Source organism: Podarcis bocagei (assembly GCF_964188305.1).
Source record: "Podarcis bocagei genome assembly, chromosome: 13".
Lineage (NCBI taxonomy): Eukaryota > Metazoa > Chordata > Lepidosauria > Squamata > Lacertidae > Podarcis > Podarcis bocagei.
Window position 1 is genome coordinate 51,860,059 of NC_138138.1, and position 21,176 is coordinate 51,881,234.

General features: G+C 47.1%; 1 protein-coding gene across 1 annotated transcript in view; it reads right to left on the reverse strand.

The window, feature by feature from the left end:
• IPO4 (importin 4) overlaps window positions 1–20,934 on the reverse strand; it is a 56,634-nt gene extending 35,700 nt beyond the window's left edge. Inside the window, exons 1-13 of the mRNA XM_081167753.1 lie at window positions 20,855–20,934; window positions 20,560–20,632; window positions 16,972–17,058; window positions 16,406–16,485; window positions 15,896–15,937; window positions 15,238–15,367; window positions 13,169–13,348; window positions 11,505–11,570; window positions 9,578–9,679; window positions 9,373–9,456; window positions 8,136–8,297; window positions 5,661–5,714; window positions 4,757–4,866 (exon numbers count right to left, since the gene is read on the reverse strand). Of these exons, the coding sequence (XP_081023879.1) occupies window positions 4,757–4,866; window positions 5,661–5,714; window positions 8,136–8,297; window positions 9,373–9,456; window positions 9,578–9,679; window positions 11,505–11,570; window positions 13,169–13,348; window positions 15,238–15,367; window positions 15,896–15,937; window positions 16,406–16,485; window positions 16,972–17,058; window positions 20,560–20,632; window positions 20,855–20,919 (1,235 nt within the window). The 5' untranslated portion in view covers window positions 20,920–20,934. The remainder of the gene's footprint in view (window positions 1–4,756; window positions 4,867–5,660; window positions 5,715–8,135; window positions 8,298–9,372; window positions 9,457–9,577; window positions 9,680–11,504; window positions 11,571–13,168; window positions 13,349–15,237; window positions 15,368–15,895; window positions 15,938–16,405; window positions 16,486–16,971; window positions 17,059–20,559; window positions 20,633–20,854) is intronic.
• Window positions 20,935–21,176: the final 242 nt, after the last annotated feature.

A 21,176-nucleotide genomic window follows, 5' to 3' on the forward strand; every position in this document is an offset into this window, starting at 1 on the left:
AAAACAAACAAGCCCCAGAGTCCTTTTTGTTGGGGATAATTCAGATGGAAATTCCCAGGTGTCAAAAAAGGCTATTTATGTATGCCACTACTGCGGCCCGTGTTTTGTTAACCCAAAAATGGAAAATGAGAGAGGTCCCATCTAAAGAAGAGTGGCAACTTAAACTGATGGAATATGCGCAGCTTGCAGACTTAACATATAGAATAAGAGAACAAGAAGAACATACGTTTAGAGAAGATTGGAAAATGTTTATTGAATATATGGGGGGAAATTGTGTACACTTTAAAACTTTGGCAGCATTAAGATAAATCCAACAGTGTAAATAAATTTTGATGGATGTAATAATGGAATACTGAATGGTTTAGTTTATATGAAATATGCAGAGATTTATGATATGCAAAATGAACCATGGAAAGAGAAGAAGGGAAGTTTCTGATATTTTAAGGTTGTTTAAATTAATATTCTAAATTGTAAAACAGAAAATTTAATTAAAAACTATTTATATATTAAAAAAGTACTTTCTTTTAAATGCCTGTCCTGATAAGCCCCCAACATTCAGTTTTGCTTGGGGGCCTAGCGTGTTACGAGAGAGGGAGAAAAACTGCCTTCCTTTCCCGCTCTCTCTCTGTACGCCACATGTACTGTATTTTCCGCTCCATAAGGCGCACCTGACCTTAAGACACACCTAGTTTTCAGAGAAGGAAAATGGGGAAAATATTCTGAATCAAATGTTGTACTAAACTATTTAATAAACTACTGAAACGGTACAGAATGCTGCAGCGAGGCTCCTCACGGGGTCTCTGCCATGGGAGCATACCGTATTTTTCGTCCTATAAGGCGCACCGGCCCATAGGACGCACCTCATTTTTGGGGGGGGGGGAAATGAATTTTAAAAAATTATTTCCCCCCCCCAGCCCTGGCTGCCGCCCCAAGCCTCCGGAGGGCTCCCCGTGCTTCGGGACTACAGGCTGCCGCCCCAAGCCTCGCGCACCCGGTGGGACCTCCTGCCGGGCTCGCAAGGCTTGCAGATAGCTTCCTGAAGCCTGGAGAGTGAGAGGGGTCGGTGCGCACCGACCCCTCTCGCTCTCCAGGCTTCAGCGAAAGCCCGCATTCGCCCCATAGGACGCACACACATTTCCCCTTCATTTTTGGAGGGGAAAAAGTGTGTCCTATGGAGCGAAAAATACGGTATTCACCCAGTGCTTTTCAAGCTGCACTGGCTCCCGGTGGAGTACAGGGTCAGATTTAAGGTGCTGCTTTTGTTTTTTTATAAAAATTTTTATTTGGTTTTCTGCTTTTATAAAGACAAAACACACACAAAGAAAAAGACACAAAACATAAACATGTATAAAATCAGCAAATCCCCATTTCATAACCTTGTTCCCTGACTTCCCCCCACCCCCCCTCGTGCATCCCAATTCCCAAGATTATATCAGCAAGTTGGTGTTTCTCCTCTTAACCATCTTATTCATCTTATTACCTCTTTTATAATAAAAATTGATTTTCCTAAGTTGGACTTAAGTTCTCTTCCATCGATTTTCATTTTGTCTTAATTAAGAGTCATATTAACCAAACCTAAAAGTCTTAAGAGTTTTTAAGAATCTCCTCTTCCCTCCCTCCCATCCCCGGTTTTTGTCCCTTCCCAATAGAAATCCAAATTCGAGATTCTCAGCCTGGGTTCCTCACGTCCGAGGCTTTCAAGTCTATTTCAGTCCCTCTCCGCCTGTCTTGTTGGTAGTCCTTTATGTCAGTCGTCGAGTCTGGAAAAAGTTCTTTCACCATCAAAGTGTATTCTCTTCCCACAAGGAGATTTGAAAGTAACTGCTGAAAAATTTCCACAAAGCCTGTATCTTCAAAATCAAAGTCCAAACTGAGGCCCCAGTCATATTTCTTTATTTTAAGTTCCTGTATTCCATATTGTCCCGGGACCTCCTCCTTCTTCTTCTGTGTCTTTCGCAGACTTGTGGTAGATAAGTTCCCAGCGTCTCCTTGCTTATGTTCCACAGATGTCAGCTTTTGGTTGTTACTTCCCAAGGTTACTTCTTCTTTTTCTTGTTGTTTAGTCTCTTCCACCACTGTAGATATTGTTTCCCATTCAGCTGTGGATTCTTTCTCATTCAGGTCCTCAATACAAAGAGCAGAGTTGCCTGTTCCCAAGGTCATAGTCACAAGTTGTTTATTCATGGCCAAGCTCTGCTCTTGTAAGGTTCCCACCAATTGAAACATCCTTTCGATTTCCACTAGTAACTTTCCTTCCACAGCCATTGTATCCATTGTAGTTTCACAGAATTCCCCCTAGAGGGAATCTGGTTACTTATTAGTCTTTTCTCCAACAGTCCTTTAACAAATTATTATTACTTTGTTTCCAACAATTTTGGCTCAATTATAACTCGTCTTAGTCCAGAGGGATCTTAGATAGCGATTTTTCCACTTTAAACCGCCCGTTTGACAGCTTTGACAGCTGTCAAACTCCGCAGCTCTTACACAGGCACAAAGGCAGGACTTTCCCGAGCCCGGGAGGGGGGGTTGTTTAAAACAAAAAGAAGGTTTCCAAAACTCCACTCTCCAGCCCAAAATTTCCTTTAGCCAAATCTTGAAAGTTAATGTCCTTTTTAACTCACCCCACCAAGGGTAGGCTCTCCAGCTTAGCTCTTATGTCGTTGCGTAGATCGTCTGCAAGGGGGGGGGTGCGGACTTCCTTTTAGCACACCCCCCGGTCGTCTCCAATTCAGGGTAAATTTTTTTTTTAAAGTCCCAATCCGTCTTACTCACGGGTGATTCTTTCAGTCCAAATTTTCAAGGAAGGAAGTCAGCGCTCTCTGGTCATGGCTCGCGGCTTCGCTCCACCGAGGTAGCGATCAACTCTCAGTGCCACGCCACCCCCGTATCCTCTCCGCAGCCTTTAAAAAGGCTCTTCGTGGATCAGGGGGGGCGCTTAAGGCACCCGCCGAGTCTTCAGTCCGCAGGCATCCGCGCCTGCGGTTTTTAAGGGTCCCCGCGTCGCCGGCGCGGCAAAGACCCGTCCTCGGTAGAGCCGATTCCCTCCGCAGCTCGGAGGGAATCCGCCATTTCCAGATCGCGTCAACCCGGAAGTCTCCAGATTTAAGGTGCTGCTTTTGACCTTTAAAGCCCTTCACAGCCTAGGACCCTCGTACCTACGGGACCGCCTCTCCCGGTATGCCCCATGGAGAGCCTCAAGGTCCATAAATAGCAACACCCTAGAGGTCCCGGGCCCTAAGGAAGTTAGATTGGCTTCAACCAGAGCCAGGGCCTTTTCAACACTGGCTCCAGCCTGGTGGAACGCTCTGTCTCATGAGACCAGGGCCCTGCAGGATCCGATTTCTTTCCGCAGGGCCTGCAAGACAGAATTGTTCCACCTGGCCTTTGGCTTGGAGCCCATTTGATTCCCTCCCTCCCTCTCTTACTTTTTTCTTTTCCTTCTCCTCCTGCAATGAGGCTACATTTTAATATTTTAATGTTCCATTATTTTAATGTTGTATTTTATTTTTGTTTTTAAGTTGTAATCATTCATCTTGTTTTTATTATTGCTTGTAAGCCGCTCTGAGCCCGACCTTGGCTGGGGAGGGCGGGGTATAAATAAAATTATTATTATTATTATTATTATTATTATTATTATTATTATTATTATTAATTATTATTATTATTGGTATATCAGAGTGAGACTGAGAGGGACAGGGGCTGTATGTTTGTTTAGTGTGCATGCTCAAAGAGCCAGCGGATCAGCTGAGACGTGGGGGGATTTGCGTAATTTTTCCCTCTCCCTCATCCCGTGCCCTCCCATCCCCAGCAATCTTCCTATTTTACCTCCTGACTTTCACTGCGCTTGTGGCTCAGAGCTCGAGGTTGGGGTTTTTTTTTGTTTTTTTATATATATATTTTTAACAATGCACAATATAAAAGAAAAAACACAAAGAGAAATATAAAAACAGAGCATACATACTGCAAAATACAACAATACAAACATTAAGCACAAAAAGACAAAAATACATACATTAAAAAACTAATAATAAAAAAGAAAAAACACATATAGGAAAAACACAAAAATTCCCTCTTTCTTAATTTTATATCTTAAATTCATATATTTTCCTGACTTCCTCACATCCCCAGTTCTTGAATCCCTTTTAAAAGTTGGTTCAGCAAGTTCATAGCCCTTAGTTTGTCTATTGATAGTTCGAGGTTGGGGTTCTTTTGCTGCTGATTGCTTAAATTTTATCTTTCCCGATCCAACCCCTCCTGTGTCCTGCCATCCCTCTGCAGCCTCATTGCTCCGTTTAGGGAGCGCGCGGACCTTTGCTAGCTGAGGCTGCTGCAGCTGTTGCTGGCTAGGCACCGCTTTTAAACGTGCCTGCTGGCTCTGAATCGCCTGCCTCCTCCCGGCTCGCTGTAAAGCAAGCAAAGGGAGAACCGCGCAAAGCGGGACTGAAGCCCTGTAAGTGGCTCTCGCTTTACTTGACTGACAGGAGCCATGGCTCCGGTCCAGTGCATTCGCTCCATAAGACGCACAGGCATTTCCCCTTTCTTTTTAGAAGGAAAAAAGTGCGTCTTATGGAGCAAAAAATACAGTAATTTTCACAGAACTCTCTATCCCATCTCCTTTAACACGCCTTTTCTCTAAACCAAAAAGCCCGGCAGGCGAACCCCAACAGTTGAGAGGGAACAGCAAACACGCTGCAAGAAACCAGCAGGAGCCTCAGCGGCGAGGCACCCCCCAAAAATGTCACCCCTGGGTACGTACTTATGTCGGATGTGATCCCCGCAGCCTTCAGCCAGGACCGCCAAGCACATCAGGCCAGCTTTGCGGTGATAAGGGTTCGTGCTGAGAAGCGCCGGCTCCATCAGAGGCGTCTAGGGAGGAGGAAGATGTGAGTTTTAAAAATACCGCCTCAAAATTCTGCCCTTTTTATTTCCAATTTCTCTCTCTCTCTATATATATATTATTAGCAAAGACATACATAACAAACAAAAAGAAAAAGCATACATAAAAAATAAAAGAAAAAAAATAAAGATAAAGTAGTCTTACAACAGGCATCCCCAAACTCGGCCCTCCAGATGTTTTGGGACTACAACTCCCATCATCCCTAGCTAACAGGACCAGTGGTCAGGGATGATGGGAATTGTAGTCTCAAAACTTCTGGAGGGCCGAGTTTGCCTATGCCTTTCTTACAATAATTGTCCTTAGACTGACCTAGATCTTGACTTATGTATAATGAGATTATTAAGAAATCTAAGATGTATATACTAATGCAGTTATACAATGCAATATCTAAGAAAAGAAGAATAAAACAAAAGGGGGAAAACACGACGAAGTCAAAATAACAGCTTGGACGATATAAATACCTATCTATTGATAAGTAATACTGAATATAGTTCAAACCAATGTCGGTGTTGTTTGTACATTAGAACTTTCGTTTTGGGTTGAATCCTTTTCCAGTTTATTGTGTTGTTGACTTCCTTCTACCTCATTACGGTTTCAGTTTGAGTATTCCTATTTTTTTTACCCTGTATTTGATTAATTATCCTCATCTTGGAATGAAGAGAAAGTATTTTACCATCTGCGAAATTACCCAAAACACAGCCAAGCCTTGTGGTTGGAACCTTGTTTTCCAATTCCACTCTTAACGTTGCCAGGAACAACTCACCAGCTGGGGGAAGAGCTTCTCCGGGGGAAGGTGCAATGCCAGCATGTCCACCACCTGTTTTGAGGAGAGACAGGGACGCACATGAGAAGAGGGGGATGCTGGGAGAGAAAGGAGGGCAAGGAGTGACCCCAATAGGGGTCTCTCCTGAGAGGGCAAGGCAGGACCAGCCTCAGGAGGGAGATGCCCAAGGCATGCTGGGAGGCCAGAGCGAGCCCAGAGAATTCTGGGATTGAACGTGGAAGAGGCATGCCGCCCACTGAAGGGAGAAGCCCAAGGCATGCTGGGAGGCCAGTGAGCCCAGGGAATTCTGGGATTGAACGTAGAAGAGGCACGCCGCCCACTGAAGGGAGAAGCCCAAGGCATGCTGGGAGGCCAGAGCAAACCCAGGGAATTCTGGGATTGAGCGTGAAAGAGGCATGCCGCCCACTGAAGGGAGAAGCCAGAGGCATGCTGGGAGGCCAGTGAGCCCAGGGAATTCTGGGATTGAACGTGGAAGAGGCGGGCCGCCCACTGAAGGGAGAAGCCCGAGGCATGCTGGGAGGCCAGAGTGAGCCCAGGGAATTCTGGGATTGAAAGTTGAAGAGGCATGCCGCCCACTGAAGGGAGAAGCCCGAGGCATGCTGGGACTTGGTCTGAAACCAAGAGGCACATCCTTGTCAAAGTGAAGGTAAAGGTAAAGGGACCCTTGACCATTAGGCCCAGTCGCGGACGACTCTGGGGTTGCGGCGCTCATCTCGCTTTATTGGCCGAAGGAGCCGGCGTCCTGCTTCCGGGTCATGTGGCCAGAAAGACTAAGCCGCTTCTGGCCAACCAGAGCAGTGCACGGAAATGGCATTTACCTTCCTCGAACGGCTTGGCTCCCGAACAAATCAGCTCCCGAATGCCGCAAACCCAGAAGCGAGTGTTCCGGTTTGCAAACGTTTTTTGGAAGCCGAACGTCCAACGCAACTCCCGCTTGAGTGCAGGAAGTTCCCGCAGCCAATCGGAAGCCGCGCCTTGGTTTTCGGACAGTTCCGGGAGTCAAACTGACTCCCGGAACGGATTAAATTCGAGAACCAAGGTACCAGTGTGCAAACATAAATCTTCGCAGACTTGGCTGAGCGTCGGGCCTAATGGGCACAGCAGCACACCCCCAGGAGGTATGGTCTCACGAATCCGTTGCTAAGACGGAAAATCCCCGCCTTCCCACAGCCGTCTTAAGTGCCCTCCTCTCTGGAGCTTTTTCCAAGCAATCTGAGACTATGGCCTGCCACTGCCCTGCCCATTTCAGCTCTCTTCTGGCTCTGGAGAGACCAGCAGAGAGACCAGCTTGCTGCAGCAGGAGAGGGAGACATCCATGGCTCTTCACCAGCCTGTTCCATTTCTGCCTCTTGGCCTCCCTTCCTCTCCTGCTTCAGCTTCTACCTCCGATTCTGGACTTTTTTCTGCCACAGACTCTCCCAGCTCACTAAGCCCTGTCGCCTCTTCGGTTTCCAACACCTTCTCTTCCCAGTCTGCTCCCTCTTTTCCCTATGACCGTGCATTGGTCCCTTACCTTTCCTGCCCCGACCTGGCCAAAGTGATCCATGCGACGGTCACCTCCAGGCTTGACTACTGTAATTCACTCTACGTGGGGCTGCCCTTGAACCTGTCCCAGAAACTCCAGCGGATGCAGAATGCTGCGGCGAGGCTCCTCACGGGGTCTCTGCCATGGGAGCATGTTCACCCAGTGTTTTTCCAGCTGCACTGGCTCCCGGTGGAGTACAGGGTCAGATTTAAGGTGCTGCTTTTGACTTTTAAAGCCCTTCACGGCCTAGGACCCTCGTACCTACGGGATCGCCTCTCCCGGTCTGCCCCACGGAGGACCTTAAGGTCCATAAATGGCAACACCCTAGAGGTCTGGGGCCCTAGGGAAGTCAGATTAGCCTCAACCAGAAGCAGGGCCTTTTCAATGCTGGCTCCAGCCTGGTGGAACGCTCTGCCTCATGAGACCAGGGCCCTGCAGGATCCGATTTCTTTCCGCAGGGCCTGTAAGACGGAGTTGTTCCGCCTGGCCTTTGGCTTGGAGCCAATTTGATTCCCTCCCCCTTTCTTTTTCCTTTCTCCTCCTGTGATGAGGCTGAATTTTAATATTTTAATGTTTCAATATTTCAATGTTGTATTTTAATCTTGTTTTTAAGTTGTATTCATTCAACTTGTTTTTATTATTGCTTGTAAGCCGCCCTGAGCCCGGCCTTGGCTGGGGAGGGTGGGGTATAAATAACAATTATTATTATTATTATTATTGTCGTCCCACCACCGCTCCCTGGGCTCTGAGCCTTCTTCTCTTGGGGGTTCCCCAGCTGTTGACCCCCACCATCCTTCTGCATCCAACCAGGACACCTCAGCGGCAAAACAAGGCCAGGCGGGGGTCCCAAGAGAGAAAGGGAAGCCTTAGGCCCAGGGGGTAAGGCCAGGATCATGCTGGGATTGAAGAAGCCGTCACCCACGGAGGACCTGGGCTGCAAAGTGCTTGGGAGTCTGGACTTCGGCCCTGTCCTCGATGTCCTCCTCCGTCTGCTCGTCCTCCGCGTCCATCTGGCCCGGCGGCGGCTCTGCGCTCATGATGGGGAAGAGGGCGTTCAGGATGGGAGAGAGGAGTTTGTGCTTCAGGATAGCCTGGGCAGAGGGGAGGAAGGAAGGAGTGATTTTTTCCCCCTCCTTCCAATAAAGTACAGCAGAGAAGTTGTCCAAATATAAAGAGTCAACCTATTAAACCTCACAATCATTTCATAATTATCGGTCTGTGTATTTCTAATAGAATAACCAAATCAGTCATTTTTGATGTAGCTGTAAAAACTCCTCTGAAAACTTATTATTCCAAAAAGGAAACCTTCACCTGGTTGTAAATACCGTATTTTTCGCTCCATAAGACACACTCCCCCCCCCCAAAAAAGTAAGGGGAAATGTGTGTGTGTCTTATGGAGTGAATGCAGGCGGGAGGCAGGCGGGAAAAGCCCCCAAGAGCCGCACACACGCCCCGCACGACTCTTGTGGGCTTTTCCCTGAGGAGGGAGAAGGGCAGCCCGTCACTGACAGGCTGTCCTTCTCCCACCTCCTAGAAAAGCCCGCAAGAGCCGCACTCCCTTTAAAGAGCGCATGGCTCTTGGCTGGCTTTTGCAGGAGGTGGGGGAAGGGACAGAGGGCAGCTTAGCCACGCACAGCCTCTTCCTGGCATGGGGAGCCTTCATCCTGCTGCCCGGGAGAGGCTTCGGTGGCTATCCCAGAAGCCAGAACAGCAAGAGGCTATCCCAGAAGCCGGATCCCTCTTGCTGTTCTGGCTTCTGGGATCCAGAATATTTTTTTTCTTGTTTTCCTCCTCCAAAAACTAGGTGCGTCTTATCGTCTGGGGCGTCTTATAGGGCGGAAAATACAGTATTAAGATGATCCCGGCAGGAATGAGCCTTCCTGTAAAAATAATAATGATTTAAATCAAGTCTTACTGGCGAGTGATTTAAACCAAATCCACCCTGGCCGGAAGCAGGACTGAGCCCATGCAACAGCTGTGGGTGGGACCACTCTCCTGCCAATCACCTAGTATCGCCATGACGCCAGGGGATTGACAGGGTGCCAGTCCCGCCCACTGCAGGGTCAGGGCGCAGGCAAAGATCTGCTGCAAAAGTTCCCCCGCACGGGTGGGGAAGGGGAGCAGGCAACCCAGGAAGAGTCGCCCTGCTCTTTCACTCGCACTGACCTTGCCCTTGAGTTTGATGAGGAAGCTGATGCAGGACAAAGCCTTCACCCGGAGGTTGTCGCCCAGTGATGGGTTGGAGGCCACCTGGGAGCGAGGAAAGAGATTTGGGTCCACGTTCCGAAGCTCAGTTCCGGCTCCAACCTGAAGGGGGAGCCAGAGCGCAAGGGAGGAAGGGGAGCCGGACCAGGCGCATCCGCCCACTGACCTCCAGGCAGAAGCCAACGACTGCAGAGAGATGCTGCACGATGATGGACACTTCGGTCTCCATGAGCTCGTCGAAAACCTCCATCACTTCGCCAGCGTGGGTCTAAAAAGGTTGGGGAGTCATTGATAACTTGAGGATTTAAAATGAGTATTTTAAATTGTAAACAGAAAATAAAAATTATATACAAAAAAATAAAAATAAAAAGGTTACGGAGCGAGGAGAAACAAAGAAATAAGAGAGGTATCGAACGCCAAATGGACACACAAAGTCAAAATGTATTGCACTTTATGGCCGCAACCTGAGGATGATGGGCAGGTAAGAAACAAGTAAGCAAACAAACAATTTTGGTACACAGGTCATATGTACAAGACGAGCTCAGCTGCCTTACGCAGGGTCAGACCCCTGGGTCCAGGTAGTATCACAGTAGAAGAAGAAGAAGAGGAAGAAGAGGAGGAGGAAGAAGAAGAAATTATTTATACCCCGCCCATCCCACTCTGGGCGGCTCCCAACAGAATACTGAAAACACAAAACAGAGACGTTCAACTCGCACGAGTCTGCAATCTACTCACAGTACAGTCATACCTTGGGTTACAGATGCTTCAGGTTGCGTTTTTTCAGGTTACGGACCCGCCGAAACCTCGAAGTACCGGAACGGGTTAATTCCAGGTTTCGGGGGTTGTGCATGCGCAGAAGCGCCGAATTGCAACCCGTGCGTGCGCAGACGTGCCGCTGCGGGTTGCAAATGTGCATCCCGCACGGATCACGTTCTCAACCCGAGCGTCCACTGTATAAAAAAACTGGCAATGATCTACCTGTTGTCGATGGACCAGAGTTGTTGAGCAGACTGGTGACTGGGAGTGGCTGCCGGGACCACATAACACCGGTCCTGAGAGATCTACATTGGCTCCCAGTACGTTTCCGAGCACAATTCAAAGTGTTGGTGATGACCTTTAAAGCCCTAAACGGCCTCGGTCCAGTATACCTGAAGGAGCGTCTCCACCCCCATCGTTCTACCCGGACACTGAGGTCCAGCGCCGAGGGCCTTCTGGCGGTTCCCTCACTGCTAGAAGTGAGGTTACAGGGAACCAGGCAGAGGGCCTTCTCGGTAGTGGCGCCCGCCCTGTGGAACGCCCTCCCGTCAGATGTGAAGGAAATAAGCAGCTATCTTCTCTTTAAAAGACATCTGAAGACAGCCCTGTTTAGGGAAGTTTTTAATATTTAATGCTGTATTGTTTTTAACACTTGATTGGGAGCCGCCCAGAGTGGCTGGGGAAACTCAGCCAGATGGGTGGGGTATAAATTGTTGGGATACTGCCAGGGAGATAAAGTCCATCATGGCCCCCAAGCCGGCTGCTGGACGATCCATCGACCTCCCGTAGACACGCAGTATCAGCAATTAGCGACATGAGCTCCAGAACATTCTAGAGCGGATGCACACTCTTTATCAGCAGATAATGCACAGCCAAAAGTTGCACTCAGGAGAGCATTATTTACAAGTTTTATTCAGCGTTGATCAGAACAAAGAAAGCCATGACACAGAGAAAACGAAAGCAATAGATAACATAAACATCCTGTGAACAGGAAATACGCAGGCTGTGACACAAGCATCCTGCTCCCTTTTAAGGTGGAACGGAAATATCCTAACATAAATAATATATTATTGTTATTATTGTTGTTGTTATTATTATTATTAGAAAGCCAAAAAGTTGTTGAGAAGTTGTAGGGAAGTTTTTAATGTTTGATGTTTTATTGTGTTTTTATTATTCTTTTGGGAGCCGCTGAGAATGGCTGGGGAAACCCAGCCAGGTGGGCGGGGTACAAATAATAATCTCTGAAACACAGAGCAGCAAAGTGCATCTCTCTCTCTCTCTCTCTCTCTCTCTCTCTCTCTCCCACACACACACACACACACACACACACCACCCACCTCATTAACAGAGATCAGTTCCCGGATGGCTGCAATCACCTTGGGCATCATGGAAGACATCAGATTCTGAGAGGGGAAGGAAGAGTAGGAGACAATCAAGAAACGAAACAGTGAATCCTTGTACAGTACACTGAAAAATAGCTAAAGAAATAGCAGCAGACCTCATGATACATTGGCAATAGATACAGTGGTGCCTCGCAAGACGAAAAGAATCCGTTCTGTGATTCTCTTCGTCTAGTGGTTTTTTTCGTCTTGCGAAGCAAGCCCATTGAAGGATTAGCGGATTAGCGCTATTAGCGGCTTATCTGCTGATCGGATCAGCTGATAAGCGGCTTAGCGCTATTAGCGGCTTTTAGCTGCTTTTAGCGGCTCATCTGCTGATCGGATCAGCTGATAAGCGGCTTAGCGGCTTAGAAAGGGGGGGGAAGGAAAAAAAAACCAGCAGGAACTCGCAAGACATTGTCGTCTTGCGAAGCAAGCCCATAGGAGATTCGTTTTGCGAAGCACCTCCAAAACGGAAAACTCTTTCGTCTAGCGAGTTTTCCGTCTTGCGAGGCATTCGTCTTGCGGGGCACCACTGTATTGGTCATAATATAGACATGGAAGCATAGGAACGATTGTGGAATATGTATATAAAATTCACTGCATGTTATGGTCTAAGAGAAAATTATATGAAAATGATATATCAGTGGTATCTAACACCGAGTAAATTAGCAAAAATTATAAATCCAAATCAAATAAGTGTTGGGAATGTAAAGAGAAAGAAGGTACTTTTTATCCTATGTGGCAGTCTTGTAGTAAGGTTAAAGCTTACTGGGAAATGATATATAATGAATTGGAAAGGATGTTTAAAATAACATTTGTAAAAAAAAACCCCAGAAGCTTTCCTTTTGGGAATTATAGGGACAGAACTACCGAAACTGTATAGAAACTTATTCATGTATGCGACTACAGCGGCAAGAATGCTACTTGCCCCAAAATGGAAAGAAGCAGAAGTCCCAGCAAAGGAAGAATGGATACAAAAACTTGTGGAATATACAGAAATGGTGAAACTTACTGGAAGAATAAGAAATCAAGACAACAAACTTTTTATAAAAGAATGGAAATGGTTTATTGAATATTTACAGATAAACTGCAAAAGAACATTGGCAGCATTATTGTAATAACCTGCAGTTTTATATATTATTGTAATAACCTGCAGTGTATATATTTTAAGTAGATGAATAAATGAGCAATTTAAATGAATTAGGTTATGCAGAAGATATTACAGTGGGACCTCGCAAGACGAATGCCTCGCAAGACGAAAGAGTTTTTGGTTTTTTGAGTTGCGTCGCAAGACGAATTTCCCAATGGGCTTGCTTCGCAAGACGAAAACGTCTTGCAAGTTTGTTTCCTTTTTCTTAAAACAGTTGCGACTTGACTTCGAGGAGCAACTCGTGCTTCGCAAGACGAAAAATTCGCTAGGCGAAAAAACTCGCAGAACGAATTAATTTCGTCTTGCGAGGCACCACTGTAAATATAAATTTAAGGAACCGCAGAAAGAGGGGGAAGGAAGTAGAGTTTTGAAATGTTAAAATGATTGTAAAATTAGTGAGATGGATAGATCTGAAAAGCATCATTAATTATTATTTTTTTAAAAAAAGAAGAAATAGCGAGGGACTCACCATCTCGTCGGAGCCCAGCACGGGGACCATGGTGCTGAGGCTTCGCAGGGAGTAGTAAAGGGTGGCTGGCTGGTTGCGCTGGTTGAGCGTCTGGTGAAAGAGGCGCAGGAGTTCCTTGAAATGTGGAGCGAACACCTCAGGATCCAGTTCCAGGGCAGAATGCAGAAGCAGCAATCCCACCTGCGGCCAGAAGGGGGTGCAAAAGTCCCTTTAGGGCTTATTACTGTATTTACTCAAGTCTCATGCGCCATCGAATCTAATGCGCGACTCCGTTTTCAGAACCTTGAATCCCCCCCAAAAAAGTATTTGCTGGTGAATGCAAACGTGCCGTCGAACCTTATGCGCGCCTTAATTTTTGAATAATTTGGCAGGGAAAGGTGTGCGTTAGATTCAAGTAAATATGGTATTATTATTTTAAGGAAATCTGAGAGCCGCTAGGAAGAAGAAGAAGAAGAAGAAGAAGAAGAAGAAGAAGAAGAAGAAGAAGAAGAGGAGAAGAAGAAGAAGAAGAGGAGTTTGGATTTGATATCCCGCCTTTCACTCCCTTTAAGGAGTCTCAAAGCGGCTAACATTCTCCTTTCCCTTCCTCTCCCACAACAAACACTCTGTGAGGTGAGTGGGGCTGAGAGACTTCAGAGAAGCGTGACTGGCCCAAGGTCACCCAGCAGCTGCAGGTGGAGGAGCGGAGACGCGAACCCGGTTCCCCAGATTACGAGACTACCGCTCTTAACCACTACACCACACTGGCTCTCACTACACTGTAGTTCATTATTCTAAATCAGCAGAATTGGCAGAGAGGGTTGCCTTGCAGGTTGAGGTGGGCGAGTTTGGGGAAGGCGGCGAGGGTGTGGAGGCCGGAAGGCTGCTGGATGCCTGAGCGAGGGGCAGCGGAGTCAAGGAGAACTGTGGCCAGAGAGAAGAAGAGTTTGGATTCGATATCCCACTTTATCACTACCCGAAGGAGTCTCAAAGCGACTCACAAGCTCCTTTCCCTTCCTCCCCCACAACAAACGCTCTGTGAGGTGCATGGGGCTGTGAAGAAGAGTTTAAAGAAGAGTTTGGATTTGATATCCTGCTTTATCACTACCCTAAGGAGTCTCAAAGCAGCTAACATTCTCCTTTCTCTTCCTCCCCCACAACAAACACTCTGTGAGGTGAGTGGGGCTGAGAGACTTCAGAGAGCATGACTAGCCCAAGGTCACCCAGCAGCTGCAGGTGGAGGAGCGGAGACGCGAACCCGGTTCCCCAGATTACGAGACTACCGCTCTTAACCACTACACCACGCTGGCTCTCCAATGCCTCAATTCTACAGTGGGGTTTTTCCCCCGCTCAAAAGATACTTGATTCTTATTTTTACTACATTTTCATAGCCATCCTGTAACAGAAGCTCTCCAAGCAGCTCCACAGGGAAAAAAGACACATAGAACATTAAATTTTAAAAATTATGAAACAATAAAGTATAAATTTTATTTTAAACGCCATTTTTTAAAAAAAAGACAACACTAAATCTGTGCCGATGTTTTCCCCATAGTCTAAACCTATTTCTAGTTATCTATCTACATCCACACCCACATACAGTGGTACCTCGGGTTAAGTACTTAATTCGTTCTGGAGGTCCATTCTTAACCTGAAACTGTTCTTAACCTGAAGCACCAATTTGGCTAATGGGGCCTCCTGCTACCGCTGCCACACAATTTCTGTTCTCATCCTGAAGCAAAGTTCTTAACCTGAGGTACTATTTCTGGGTTAGCGGTGTCTGTAACCTGAAGCACCTGTAACCTGAAGCGTCTGTAACCCGAGGTACCACTGTACATGCAACTTGTTTTTAATGTTTGCTTTTATAGGCTTTACTAATCAATATTCTAGACTGTATTCTGTAAAGCGCTTAAGAGACCTCTTGCATTTGACCAAGCGGTACCCAAATTTTGTCAAATAAACCAGCATAAAGAGGTTAGCAGAGCGCAACCTGCCTACAAGCCACGGCTGTCTCCGCCAGGTCCAAACCGCAGCTGGGGGACCAAGCTGAGAGAAGGAAAGCAAGACCCCTTGAAACACCCCCCCCCCCGTACCTCGCACTGGGTGGGGTCCTGCGAGCGCGCCCCCCGCTGGATGAGCTGGAGCATCTGCGGCCATTTCTCCAGCCTCTCGTTCTTCAGAATGACGGCAGCCAGCTGGGCCAGACCTAGAGAGACCTTATGGCTGGAAAAGAAGATATTTGGAAAAGGGAGGGGAGAAGAGAGGCTGAGAATGCGGCAGCCAGACTGGGGACTGGGAGCGGCCGTCGAGACCACATAACACTGGTCCTGAAAGATCACATTGGCTCCCAGTACGTTTCTGAGCACAAAGTATTGGTGCTGACCTTGAAAGCCCTAAACGGCCTTGGCCCAGTATACCTGAAGGAGCATCTCCACCCCCATTGTTCAGCCCAGACACCGAGGTCCAGTGCCGAGGGCCTTCTCCCTGAGAGAAGTGAGGTTACAGGGAACCAGGCAGAGGGCCTTCTCGGTAGTGGCACCCGCCCTGTGGAACGCCCTCCCACCAGATGTCAAGGAAATAAGCAACTATCTGACTTTTAGAAGACATCTGAAGGCAGCCCTGTTTAGGGAAGCTTTTAATGTTTAACAGACTATTGTATTTTAATATTTTGTTGGAAGCTGCCCAGAGTGGCTGGGGAATAAATAATAATTTATAATTACAATACTTATTATATTATATATGAACACTCACTCTGTTTCCTTCTGCAGGGTGGACAGCACCAGCGTCTTTAGCCTGGAAGGGAGAAGATTTCAGAGTCGGGGTTAAATTTTACCTTGGGAATGGGAGTGAGTTAGAATCATAGAATCATAGAGTTGGAAGAGACCACAAGGGCCATCGAGTCCAACCCCCTGCCAAGCAGGAAACACCATCAGAGCACTCCTGACATATGGTTGTCAAGCCTCTGCTTAAAGACCTCCAAAGTAGGAGACTCCACCACACTCCTTGGCAGCAAATTCCACTGTCAAACAGCTCTTACTGTCAGGAAGTTCTTCCTAATGTTTAGGTGGAATCTTCTTTCTTGTAGTTTGGATCCATTGCTCCGTGTCCGCTTCTCTGGAGCAGCAGAAAACAACCTTTCTCCCTCCTCTATGTGACATCCCTTTATATATTTGAGTTGTGAACCAGGAGCTGTTCCAAGTCAACCCCCTGCCCGTCTTTCCCTTCTACACCCCCCAGAATGCCTTCCTCATCCAGACTTACATGTCTTGGTCAGCCGCACTGATCTTCCGCCAGTGTTTGGTTAGGCGCCTTCTGACCAACACAGCGGCAAACTGCCGGATCTGGGGGTGGAGGAGACAAGAGGCAAATGGGAGCGGCCGGTGAGGACACAGGAGGAAGGGCGGTGTGGTGTGCAGACTGGCTCGCCCCCAAGAGCCACGCTCCCTTTAAAGAGCTGCGCAGAGCCTCTTGGGGGCTTTTCTGTGAGGTGGGAGAAGGGACTGACGGTCTGCCCTTGTCCCTCATCGGGGAAAAGCCCCCAAGAGCCGCACACATGCTCCACGCGGCTCTTTAAAGGGAGCGCTGAGCAGAGCCTCCTACCTGCATTCGCTCCGTAAGACGCACACACATTTCCCCTTACTTTTTAGGAGGGAAAAAGTGCGTCTTATGGAGCGAAAAATACGGTACTTAACCTGTGGCCTTCCGAGTGTTGTTGGACTCCCATGACCGCCAGCCAGCACACCCAACAGTTGGAGGTGGGGAGTTTGTAGTCCACGAAGGTACCCCCAGATTTCCCCATCCCTGGGCTAAGCCCTGCAGGGCCTTACCTGTGGATTCTGAGAGCTGGACATCACCTGACAGAGGTGGGACAGTGCCAAAGGATGCTTCAGGGCCTCTTTCAACTGGGCTGTAGCCTGAGGAGGAAGAATGACAGAGTCGGAAGGGATCCCGAGCGTCATCTAGTCCAACCCGCTGCAAAATCCTGCCCACCGCCATCCCTGGGGGACTCGAACCACCAAGGTTATGGTCAACAGCCTGATGCACTGACCCACTGCGTCACGACCCAAAGCTTCAGTTCAGTCACTGCAGAGTATAGCCGCGCCGTTTCTCTCTTTTCATATATAAATTTTTATTACATTTTCAGTTTCACAATTTAGAATACTCCTTTAAGCATCCTTAAAATATCAGTGACTTGCCTTCTTCTCCTTCCGTGGTTCATTTTGCATATCACAAACCCCTGCATATTTTACCTAAACTAAACCATTCAGTATTCTGTCATTACATCCATCAAAACTTAATCGACACCGTTGAGTTTATCTTAGTGCTGCCAACATTTTCAAGTTTACACAGTTATTTCCCATATATCCTGTGAACCCGCCCTGAGACCTCTGGGTGTAGGGCAGTATATAAATTTAATAAATAAGTAATCATATATTAAATAAACGTTTTCCAATCTTCTCTAAACGTATGTTCTTCTTGTGCTCTTATTCTATATGTTAAGTCTGTGAGCTGCGCATCTTCCATCAGCTTAAGTTGCTATTCGTCTTTAGTTGGGACCTCACTCGTTTTCCATTTTGGGGCTAACAAAACATGGGGCGCAGTAGTGGCGTACATAAATAACCATGCCATATTATTTCTCATGCAGCATGGGTTTCTGCTATACCCAGAGGGACAGGATGCCCTAAACTGGTCCTAAAACCTTTTTTCTTTAATAAAAAGTCAATAAATAAATGCTTCCATGCAAAGGAATTTGTATTTCACAACAGCTCCGAAGGGGCAGCTGCTGCAATTTGCCATTTTACGAAGAGCATGACTGAGGCAGTCAGCCACTGGCAACTCCTGAGTCCATAGACAAGGAGCGGTTTCAGATCTAGGGGTCCTAAGGTAAGGCTAGTAAAGGTAAAGGGACCCCTGACCATCAGGTCCAGCCACGGACGACTCTGGGGTTGCGGCGCTCATCTCGCTTTATTGGCAGAGGGATCCGGCGTACAGCTTCCGAGTCATGTGGCCAGCATGACTAAGCCACTTCTGGCGAACCAGAGCAGCGCACGGAAACGCCGTTTACCTTCCCGCCGGAGCGGTGCCTATTTATCTACTTGCACTTTGACGTGCTTTCGAACTGCAAGGTTGGCAGGAGCAGGGACCGAGCAACGGAAGCTCACCCCGTCGCGGGGATTCGAACCGCCAACCTTCTGATCAGCAAGTTAGCCTAGGCTCTGTGGTTTAAGCCACAGCGCCACCCATGTCCCTTAAGGTAAGACTACCCACCAGCAAAATTTCTTCAAAAAGAGTGGGAAAGATAAGATGAAATAGTGAAACCAGTAGAATTGGGAATGAACCTCATAACAGGAACGATTAAGAAAAGTGATGGATAATGAAAATAATATGAAGCAAAATGTATAAGGAGATTAATGTAACTAACAATAGTTGTAAATACATGCAGACAGACAACAAGAATTGTATAAACAGGAGGATTTATTTGTTTATGGATATACTACAGACAAATATGGAAAATGAATAATATACAAAATGGATGAAAATAATGCGATAAAATTATATGTGATATAAAAAACCAGAAGAAGGAAGGAGGGAAGTCTGCGCTTAGGAGCAAGTATAAATGTAAAATAAAACGCATTATGTGTATGTGGAGTATGTAACCGGAAAACTAATAAAGATTATTTGGAGGGGGGGGGAATTTCCCCTGCCTATTGTACTAACTGACTTGGAGAAGGAGAATTGGGATATCCTGTGAGGGCTGACCCCCCAATAAGACCAGTCTCTATCTCAGACGCCTCTCTCAGAACAATTAAACAGAAGGAAATTGAATGTAGGGAGATCCAGGACAGATAAAATAAAATCCTTCTTTGCACAGCGAATTGTTAAACAATGGAACTCCCTCCCACAAGACAGGAGGTAGTAATGGCCCCCAACTTGGATGGCTTTAAAAGAGGATGAGGCAAATTCGCAGAGAAGGGCTACTTAGCCACAGTGGCTATGCTCTGCTGCCACAGTCAGTCAGCATGGCTTCCGACTTGGCAGGGGATTGGACTCGATGGCCCTTGTGGTCTCTTCCAACTCTATGATTCTATGACTACCAGTTGCTGGAAACCGCAGGAGAAGAGAGGTGTCTTGCGTTCAAATCCTGCTTGCGTGTTTAAGGCATCCAAGTTGGCCATTTTGAGAACGGGATGCTGGACTCGATGGGCCACTGGCCTGATCCAGTAGAGCCATTACAGTGGTACCTCTGGATATGAACGGGATCCGTTCCGGAGCCCCGTTCGCATCCTGAAGCGAACGCAACTCGCGTCCGTGCGTCTGCGTGTGTCGTGATTCACCGCTTCCGCGCATGACATCATTTTGAGCGTCTGCTGCGCATGTGTGAGCGGCAAAAGCCAGAAGTAACGCGTTCTGTTACTTCGGGGTCGCTGCAGAGCGCAACCCGAAAGCGCTCAACCTGAAGCAACTTCAACCCGAGGTATGACTGTATTACGCATCCCCCCAAATCAGTTCTCTGCATCTTGCTGGACCTCAACATACAACTCCCAATCCAAAACCTTGCCCTCCCCTATTTATTAGCATTTCGCCCCATTCCTATCCTGCTTATTATTATTATTATTATTATTATTATTATTGAGTTTATATACCGCCGTATACCCAAAGAACTCAGGGATGTAAATAATAATAATAATAATAATAATAATAATAATAATAATAATAATAATTTATTTATACCCTGCCCATCTGGCTGGGTTTCCCCAGCCACTCTGGGTGGCGCCCAACCAAAGATTAAAAACACATTAAAACATCAGTCATTAAAAACTTCCCTAAACAGGGAAGATCACAACATATATAATCAGAATAAAAACAACAACCCAAAAACACTCCCTGCCCCCCCCCCAGAAAAGAGCCACATTTTAAAAGGGTATAATTTATGCCCACATGGTCCGCTAAGCAGCTTACAAGCGCAGATACCAGTTGCACAAACATCCGTAATCAAAGCATGCGAATTAAAACCTCATTAGAGATTGCATAGCAGCGCCCACTATCTGTGCTTTCCAGAAACATCTGAAAACATTAATTATTTTTTTTGTCTGGATGAGTTTTCCCAGCCGGGTGAGGTGGTCCCTCAGGGTTCATTTCCCAATAGCTCTTAAAATGAGACCTCCAGGTCTTTCCTATTTCTAAGGCTATTATTTTGGTGGCACCTTGAGAGAGAGAGATGCAAAAATAATAACAGGCGATTCATAAATCGCACTATATTAATACTTTTAATTTATTTTCTAAGACTTGGGTCGCTCCAAGCCCTGACCACTCACATGCCCCCCTGGATTTCACATATCCTGCTTCCCCTGAAATGCCTGGATCCTGATGCCGTTTCAAACCCAGCCGCCCCACACTTTTCTGCCCAGCTCTACCTGTTGGATGACGGCATTGTCAGGCTGCAGCAAATCTGACAGTATCTTCTCCAGCTCCTCAGTTGCCATTGTGCTGGGAGGCGAAGGAGATAGAAATATATAGAAGGGGGAAAAAATAATAATAAAGTTACAGGGGGAAAGGAGCCCCACTGAAAAGTGGGGCAGGGAGACCCCTTGCTTGTATGGGGAGAGGAAGCCCCACGAGGGATGGAGAGACTGGAGGAGGAGGAGGAGATATCTGGCCCCCCCACCCCCCAAAAAGAGAGAGAAATGGGGGGAGAAGCCTCAGCCCCACAGGCGAAGGGAGGCAGCTGCCAGGCGAAGCCCAAGTAGCTGTTGGTTACAGAACTCCCAGCACATGTGGAGCAGACAAGGCGGCCGCTTCCGGGGGACAGAGGGGCTCCGCCACGCGTGCTTCCGGCGCCTCGGGCTCCCCCTGCTGCCCTGGGAGGACCTACTGGCCACCCTCTGCTCTGAATCTGGGGATGGGTGTTTGTTTTTATACGCGTGTTGTTTTAAACTATTTCTGTTTATTTCTATTTCTGTTTTAAACTATTTCTGTTCACACTTCAAAACGATCTTGACAGATTAGAGAAATGGGCAAAAACAAACAAGAT